This window comes from Merops nubicus, unplaced genomic scaffold (genome assembly GCF_000691845.1).
Source record: "Merops nubicus isolate BGI_N331 unplaced genomic scaffold, ASM69184v1 scaffold999, whole genome shotgun sequence".
NCBI lineage: Eukaryota > Metazoa > Chordata > Aves > Coraciiformes > Meropidae > Merops > Merops nubicus.
In genome coordinates this window covers 96,285-105,434 of record NW_008631422.1, presented here as the reverse complement: position 1 = coordinate 105,434, position 9,150 = coordinate 96,285, and the positions used below count along the sequence as shown (strand labels likewise).

Below are 9,150 nucleotides of genomic sequence, written 5' to 3'. Positions count from 1 at the left end.
TTTTTTTTTTCAGTGTTGTATGTGTAGCAGGCACTTGAGTTTATATGAAGATGTTTGCTCGGGAGCTGAGGGGCAAAGGACCTCGGAGGGGGAGAGGAAAGGAAGGACGAAGGGAAGGAGCAGGGACTTTCAACAAGTGGCCACTGCTAGCCAAGGATGTCCAGGTAGATTGGTGTGGCCTTGCCCAGAGCATGAAGGATCTTGTAGATCTCCTTGATGTTGAGCCGTTGCTGAGGTTCTCTCTGCCAGCAGCCCAACATGATGTCATAAACCTCCTTGGGGCAGACTCGAGGCCTTTCCAAAACTCGGCCTTGGGTAATGCACTCAATGACCTGAAAGAAAGAAAGAAAAGAGATGTTCAACATCAGTAGGGTGGTTCCTGGAGGATGTCCTGACCTAGTTCTTGGGTGATGTGGTAGTGTGTAGTGGATGGGAGCGCTGAGAAGCCAAGAGATCTGCAGGTCCTCAGCACTCACCTGTTTGTGTATTGTTAGTGAAAAGTTTGTCTTCTTGGGTGGTTTTGTTTTGTTTTTTTGTACAGTCTCCAGCTGCAGTCTTGCAGTTCCCAAAAACCTTCTCTCTTTGACGCTTGCCTGCCACAGTGCACTCTCCAAACAGGAGGTCACAGGCAAATGATGGTTTAATTTATGATGTCAGTTTTTCTTGCTAATTGAAGGAAAAAAAACCCAACTTTTAAATTCCCAAACTAAGGTAATATTTTGCACAGCTGAAATGATATTTTTCTTCCCTGAAAATCAAGAGTCCTTTTCATTACACAGCCCAGGAGAGTTCTACAAGGATGAGTTCAGAGCATCTTCTACCCCCATCTCCAAGGGCAACTTTGCCTCATTTTGACATAGAAAAGCAACTGAGAGAATGAAATTTCATCTCAAATCACATCTGTGATAGAGGAAAAAAAAAAAAAGATAAATTTGCAGTGCTAACACTGTTCTGGGTCAGGTCGGTGCTGCTAATGAGAGAAATGTGAGCTATTGGATTGCACCAAAGTCTCTTCGGAGGGATGACATTGGAAAGGACTCCCCTAAGTGTCTGTGTTTTGTTCAGCAGAGGAATGGATGCAAAGGGTAGGGAGGTATGATTTGTCAGAGAGCTGCTATTACCGTCTGGCCTCCTTGGTTGGAGTTGATGAGTCCCAGCATCGCAGTGTGCGAGTGACCTGCCACACTCTGCAGATAAACACAGATCCCAAGCAGTGTGTTGAGGGGAAGCCACCCAGCAAGGGGTGTTTGGAATTTATCATTTATGAATAGTAATGGGCCTGCCACATAGCTGAACAGATCCTTATCGCTTTGCTGTTTGCATATATATATACAGAGGGGAGAGATTAGGACCTGCTGAAAGCTGAGGAGGAAGATGCAGCATGCAGAGAAGGCTGCTTTGCCATAAAACTGCTGGCAGCAAAAGACTTGTGGGAGGAGGTGAGTTATGGGTTTTGACAGGACATCCTGGACATGCACAGGAGCCCTGTGGTGGGCACTTTCTCTCCAGGACAAAGGAAGGGCATAGAGGGGAGTTAATGGACTGGCCGAGGCTTTCAGAGGAGGTGGTGCCCTGCCTCTTTCCTCTGCTCAGGTAAGGTCTCTTCCAGCCTTGAAAAAAAAACTGCTAAAAATGCTCTGGGGCTATGAGGACACTGCAGGAGGGAGTGAGCGGGCATCCCAGCCTTGCTAATGCTCCCACCCAGCAGTGGTGATGGTCAACCAGCCTGGGGATTGCCCACACTCTGATCCTGGCAGCCTGGAGCTTGGCACAGACTCAGTTTAGCTGCCTCTCCACAGGGCTCTGCAGCTGCAGCCAGGCTGCCTCTGAGGCGTGCCCTGCTGCTCACCATCCAGGAGCTGGTGGAGGTGTGTCTCCTCTGCGGCCACCCAGGGTCTGCCCACCCCCCCACAAAGTGTGACAAATGAGCCAGATGAGAGCTAATGTGGCTCCTTCCCACCAGGACGGTGTGGTCTGCAGTGGGAGTCCTCGACTCTCAGAAAGAAGTGGATACAGCAATAGGAAAGGGAAGCACAAGAGGTTTTTTCTTCCAGGGATGGTATCAAACCACTCCTCCTCCCTGAAAACTCTCAGTCCTGCCCTGCAGAAGAAATTGAGGCAGAAAGCGTGGGGGGAGCGGGGCTGTCATATTCCAGCCTGCCTATCCCCCATGTGCCAGCTACGTGTGCTCATTTGTGTGTGTTTGTGTTTCCCCTCCCAGGGAAAGGCGAGAGCAGCTCATTAAACAGTGTGACGAATAACTTCTGTCGCTGTCGACTCCATTGTTTGTGCCTCTAAAATGTTTGCGTGTGCTACTTTGGGATCTACAGTCAGGCCCCATTGAGCACACGGATGGGCAAGTATTAGAGCTGTAAAGCAACACCTTGGATTTGCCATCTCTGCAACTCGCTTAATTAAGGGATCTGTATCCAGAAAGCAGAAAATGCACATTTCTCATTACAAAAGGTGAAATTCCTGAAATCCATCAGATACACAGTAGGATAAAAATGTGCAAGGTTCCCACACACTGCTATGTCAATTCATCTTGTTCCTCTTCTCTAATACCCCCTGCTATTCTGAGAAAAAAAATATTCCAATGCATTTCTGCTGATGTGCCTCAAACCTCAGCTCTGACACCCTGCAACCTTCCCTCAACATTTTTACAGTGCAGCCCTACACTGATGGGCTGCAACTCTTGCTGTTTGAAGAACCAACAAGGACAAACCAGCTCCTTGACTCCCATGCTCATTGAACTGGGGCAAATCAGATAACAGATAGTCCTATGGCAAAGAGCCCCACAGAAATGTGCCACACGCTATATGACAGGCTTCAAACACTTTCTTACAAACTGGTGACTGCAGTAAGAGTCTCAACAATAAAGGAGAAAGAGAGCAGAGAAAATTCAGGGAATGGCAATAAGTTAGATCCCAGCAGTAATTTGAATATCCTCAGTTCTGGTTGCACCCCGAGAGTTTATCAGATGTGGTTGTTATGGAGGTATGTCAGGAACTTAGAAGGGAGAGACTGAGGATGAGCCAGTACACGGTGTTAGCAGAGCCCTTTGATTACTGTATGCCTCAGTTTCCCCAATTCTTAAACAGAGATAACAACACTTGTCCCATGATGAAGCCAGAGGAGGGCCAAGGAGTGGACCATCTATGTATGGACTTCTTTGCAAGCCACCTGGAAAGGAGAGATGACTAAAAGTAGTTTCCAGCTGAGGTGCCTCAGCACTGTTGTACCTCTGTGTTTGAGAGCTGAAACCAGGGCTGCTTTCCATATGTGAAGATCTCCCAGAGGATCACCCCGAAGCTCCAGACGTCACTCTCTGTTGTGAACTTCCTGTACATGATGCTCTCCGGCGGCATCCAGCGGATAGGCAGCATGGTGTGTCCTCCAACCTGGGTGAGGGCAAAGGCACAAGGAAATCTGAGTGATGAGAGCCCCGAGGAAGGGGTCAGCCCTCACATGATGTGGACAAACTTAGGGTTTCCCTGTCAGCTACATCAACAAGGAGCTGTTCAAAAAAGCTGGGCTGGCTACTGCCTCCCCGACCGCCCATGGGCTTACCCGCCGATCCCACCTGGTTAACATGATGGATAGGGAGTGAAATGTATCAAGATAAATTATGTCCTCTCCTCCCAAAATGGGCTTGTAAAGAAATCAAATGACAAAATACCAAGAGCACACTCCAACCCTACAGTCTGATGAACCAGGATGCAAGGCAAGAAAGAGAGTTGAGGAAAGTGCCGCGCTGAGTTTTGCAGAGCCCACTAGAAATAGGGCATGAGGTTTGTCCCTCTTCAGGAAGGTTTTCTGAAAGCCAGGCACAGGCATCTGCACATCATCTAATTGCATGAAAGATTTTCTGCTCATAAAACTGTGCTACAGGCCTTTTCAAAGAGTGCTTTGAATATGTAAATGACTGCAGGACCACACTGCCAAAAGGCTGTGTGTTTGTAAAGAACAGGCTCCTACAGGCAGGGATATGCCCAGTTTTTAATGGAAGCAGGAAAGCCAGTGCCTTTGGGAAGAGCTCATGGGTGAAGGCCCATTGGGTCTTCACAACATGTCTTCTTCCCAATGGGTTATGCCAAGCCAGGGGAAAGCACTTGTTCACTCAAGGTCCACCCTTCTCTAGGGCACATGAACCCAGCAGGTTGTACATCAGCTTTTCAGGATACATGCAAACAGTTTGAAAGCAGATGGATTTACCTTCAGATTCACTAGAGATTTCTAAACAAACGTCTCTGCACAGGACAAGTTTTTCTCTGTTCTGTCCTACATAAGAAGCACCATCTGTGGGAAAATAGCTAATTGATAAGAGCAGCCAGTGCTGGGAGCAGTGTTGCTGCAAGTCTCCAGAATTTCTTTCTGCTGAGGGTAAAGTGTCTGAGGTTTTACTGGTGAGGAGAAAGAACACTTTTTATGGGGCTGCTTGGAAGGCTGCTTGTCTCATTATGGACTCCAAAAACACAAGGGCTAATAACTTTGTAGCTCTGCAACTGAATCAAAGGAGCAGAAATCTCTCTGGCCTTATGAAGGATGAGGGGAGGAGGACTCTGGTGTCTAGGTTTCCATACAAACAAAAGCCCTCCTCTGAGCTGCCAGTTCTCCCAAGCTGCCACAGGGTTCTTTGCCTGATTCAAGAAGAATAGTGTGGGGAAGGGTCAGTCCAGAGACACACTACAGTGCTGGGAAGCCAGCGGGACAGGGCTGGGGAGGTGTGTTGGAATAGGTTGTGAAAGGGGTATGATGCTTAGCAGGCTTTCTGCACAGGGACATGAGTCAGACTTCACTGGGATTTGACAGAATTTAGGCTGGGGCTTGCAACGTTGAACTCAGATGTCTGCAGAATAGCCCTTTTTTTTCTGAAACAGAACCACCTCCACCCCCACCCCCAAAAGAAAAAAAAACAAGAATTTTTAAAAGTCTCAGGAACATCTTTCTTTCCTAAGTGCAGAGGTGCTCAGAACTGTGATGTGTGAAGATAAAAAGGTCATTGCAGCTCTACACCTCCTGTTTAGAGATGGCTTGGCTGGAGTGTTCTCAGCGTGCTGCTCTAACTCCCAGGAATGTTCCCCCGTAATGGAAATGAAAATACACTTTTCTTTGTTTGTTCCTTTAAAACGCTGGCTGCAATTTTAGCTCTTTCCTGCATTCCCAGCTTTTACAAGTTGTTTTCCCTTCTTGCAAAGGGCTCTGAGGAAATGTTATCAACAGGACATATATCAGACTTGTTGCAAAAACTGTTTTGTGCTAATGCTTATTTTATTCCCCTTTAAGTAGCACTAACTCTCCAGTTTTCCAGCAATCTCAAAGTGATTACTTATTGCAAAGCTCTCTGCATTTGTAATATCCTGAATCTTGCAGGATCATTTGAGATTACAGGTAGTACAGTGTACTGAGGCACAGTTAACTCCCTTTTGAAGTGGTCTTACAGCAGTTCAGACTCTATGAACTAGGTCCTCAGCTTACACAAACAGTATTGCTTGAAAGGGAGGGCCCTGATTTACACCACTTGAAGATCTGTCCCTGAAAGGAGAGTAGAAAAGCCAATAGTCCTATCTTAGTTCTAATAAGCTAAAATAAAGTCAAGATCTTTGGTCTCCTCTAGACACATCCTGGGGAAGAACTGCCAGTAAAGTCACAATCATAGAATCATGGAATCCTTTAGGTTGGAAGAGACCTCCAAGATTATCAAGTCCAACCATCAAGCCAACACTACTAAGTCCTCTGCAAAAACAGAATCAGAATCAGAATCTGTCAGGGTTGGAAGGGACCCCAAGGATCCCCCAGTCCCAACCCCTCTGCCATGAGCAGGGACACCTCCCACTAGATCAGGCGGGCCAGAGCCTCCTCCAGCCTGGCCTTAAAGACCCCCAGGGATGGGGCCTTAACCACCTCCCTGGGCAACCCATTCCAGGCTCTCACCACTCTCATGGTGAAGAACTTCTTCCTCATGTCCAGCCTGAATCTGCCCACTTCCAGCTTTGCCCCATTCCCCCTAGTCCTGTCACTACCTGACAGCCTAAAAAGTCCCTCCCCAGCTTTCTTGTAGCCCCCCCTAAGATACTGGAAGGCCACAATAAGATCACCTCAGAGCCTTCTCTTCTCCAGACTGTCACGACCACAGTTGATGGTTGTCCCAAGGATGTAACGACACCATCTTGGTTTAGCTCATGCGGTGGGGTCCAAGCACCACCAAACCATTCCTCCCAGCTCTGTATGTCATGTGAGACACATCTTTTACTAAAAATGAATCCGATAATAATCAATAATAAAATCAATTTGGGCAGGAGGGAGGAGAACCCAAACAACATCCAAAAATGTGTGGATCCCAAAGTAGGGCTCAGCTAGGCTCGTAGGTGTTCTATGCAGAGGTATTCTTTGAATCTCAAGAAGGATGCCAACATTTCTGAGAGCAAATGTTGTCTTGCACTACTCCCTAGCTAGAAGCAAAACAGGCACCAGTTAAAGTGTACCATAAAACCACCCCGGCGTCTAGCCTAGCACATAAGGCTGACTATTACATTTTAATGCATTGCCTTTGACTGGCCCTTCCTGCTTCCCTCACAAACTGATTAGGATTAAAATCCCCATTTCACAGATGAGAAAACAGATGCAGGAAGGCAGGGAAAGGCCCAGCTCTGAAGCTGTGTAGTAAGTGAACACAAAGTAGAGTCTTCCTGGTCTGCAGTCAGCTGTACCCTGTTGTTTGCTGATGTAGCAAAATGATTTAGAGCTGAGCACAGAGGGATTGTGCTACTGATGCTCTAGGAAGCAGAGTGTGTCCAGAGTGACAGAAATCCTTTGCATAACACGTAGTGGCTGTGATCAGTGTTATGCCACTGTGGGCTTGCACGTGAGTCCCACGGCTACATACTTCTTTTACAGGACCAGCCATTGACAGAAGCATAAAAGCAAAACGATGCTATTAAACTGGGCTAAAATAAAAAGGCTGCTGTGGTTTTTTTCTTTTGCAAAGCCAGTTTACAACGTGAGTCCCATGGCTACATACTTCTTTTACAGGACCAGCCATTGACAGAAGCATAAAAGCAAAATGATGCTATTAAACTGGGCTAAAAAAAAAGGCAGCTGTGTTTTTTTCTTTTGCAGTTTACATGGCATGTCCTTGGCTTTGGAAAAAATCGTTATCATGTCTTTAAAGAGAAGCTGAAAGTTTGTTTCAGTCAAGCCTCTGGTTGCTCAGAGCTGGGCCTGGCAGATTTCAGAAATAAGTGACCATGTAGGACTGACTCTTGTGAGAAGCATGCTGCTAATGAGTCTTTCCTAAAACAGTCGTGTCATCTTCCCATCCCCATCTTCCTCCATTTCCATCTCCTGGGAGGCAAGGGTGGGCAAGCCATCTATCATGCATGTTCATCTCCTAAAGGGCTCTAAAGGTAAAAAGTCCTCAAACAGTGGCAACGTCTCCCCTGGAGACACTCCACAACCTGGAAGAGGGATTTGCTTTCAAGCAAATAAGGCAATAAATCCTTTTCTGTTCCTCTTTTTAAATCCTATGATGCTGCCAAGCTTGCTCTTTCTCCTCGTTACTGTAATGCTTCACAGACCTGCAGACTGGCCCCTTTATCCCATTGCCATGGCTGTCTAGCTCTGCTTGACATTTTTAGCTCTCTAACTTTCTCTCCCTAGATCAAGTCCCCTTGCCCACACTGACATGTTATTCCCACAGTTTTACTCTTTCAGTTTGCAGCAGTGTCCTGGTAATAAATAGAGCAATCAGAGCATGTCCTCCGAGCAGCCAAAATTCCCTTCTTCTGTCTCCATTTCAAGATCACAGTATCACCTACTTGTTTCCATCTCTTCCTAATGGATCCTTCCAAGTGCATGACCTGCTCTACAGACACATGTCACCGATACTCCAGGGCACCTGGCCTCTGCTCTGAAGTCTCATTACACATCCAAGCCCATAGACTTGCAAGATAACCAGCCACTCCCTTTGAGCAGCTTATTGCTGTATTAGAGATGAACCTCAGGGAGCTGGGGGAGGTTCATGAAAGGCCAACGTTAATGGCCATTAGGGAGAGAGATAATTACTTAATGCTAGTACAGCACTTTGACGATGTAAAGCTATATAGTACTATGTACAAGGAGTATTATAACACTTTGTCTGCTACCGAGGAAAGCTGGTGTCTGGGGAAAAAACTCTCCTTGTCCCAGCTTTCTGAATGACATCCAGCTGATTAGGAAGGGGAAAGATGGCATATTATCCCCAATGAATGCAACAGTACAGCAGCAGGTAGTGGAGCAGCAGCGTTCTGTGAAGAAAGTGCAACGAAGCTGCAGTTTGGGCCACTAACAAGAGATACCATGGAAATCAAAAGGAGCAGGCTGAAAAGCCCTCGTGAGAACTTTGGACTGGTGGGGATCCAGGTACTAACACGTAACAAAAGCAGGTTTTGGTGGGCAGCCCTGTTTTCTCCATTGTGGCTCACACACCAGCTCGAGGGCTGTAGCCCAAAATAGCATTCAGGGGGGAGATACTGAGCCATCCCCTCCATCCTCACAGCTGAAGGTTGCTTCATGATCTCAGCTAAGAATGTAATTTGCTCTCTGGGCTACTCTAAGGCTGTGTTTTATTTTCCTTTTTGTTTTGTTTCCTTCCTAACTTTGGAACAAAATTTATTTGAAACAAAATAATCAGTGCTTTTGTTTTCCTTGGTCATTTGATAGGTTTCTTCCTGTTCCTGGCACACTTTAGGGAGGCTCTGCCTCTGCTCTTGCCTTAGGAAAGTCACAAGAAGCACTGTAGGTGTCTTCATAGGGTGCAGCATTATTTGAATTTCCCTTTTATGTGCAGAAAGCTGGGTGACTGGTGTTTGCACAGAATCCTGTAGCAGTAGTGGAGACTTTGGCACCCTTTCCCTCCAGGAAAATCAACTCAACACTCAATCCACTCAGCCTAGTGATAAGCCACACATTCTCTGATTGCTGTCTCTGTTCCTGCTGCTGTAGGTAGGGATGACTTGGGATCTTCTTTAATTGCAGACCTGGCTGTCATCCCAGGCTGGGCTGCACCAGAACATATGTCCTTTAGCCCTCAGCTCTAGGAGCTGGGTGATCCCTGGAAGATACTTAGCTCTGAACCTTCCCCCAGCAGCCAGATGTATGTCCCCACCAGGA

General features: G+C 46.8%; 1 protein-coding gene across 1 annotated transcript in view; it reads right to left on the bottom strand.

Moving 5' to 3' along the window:
• Position 1: 1 nt before the first annotated feature.
• NTRK3 (neurotrophic tyrosine kinase, receptor, type 3) overlaps positions 2-9,150 on the bottom strand; it is a gene marked incomplete at its 5' end in the record, with an annotated part of 99,869 nt that continues 90,720 nt past the window's right edge. Inside the window, 2 exons of the mRNA XM_008947529.1 lie at positions 2-332; positions 3,243-3,401. Of these exons, the coding sequence (XP_008945777.1) occupies positions 147-332; positions 3,243-3,401 (345 nt within the window). The remainder of the gene's footprint in view (positions 333-3,242; positions 3,402-9,150) is intronic.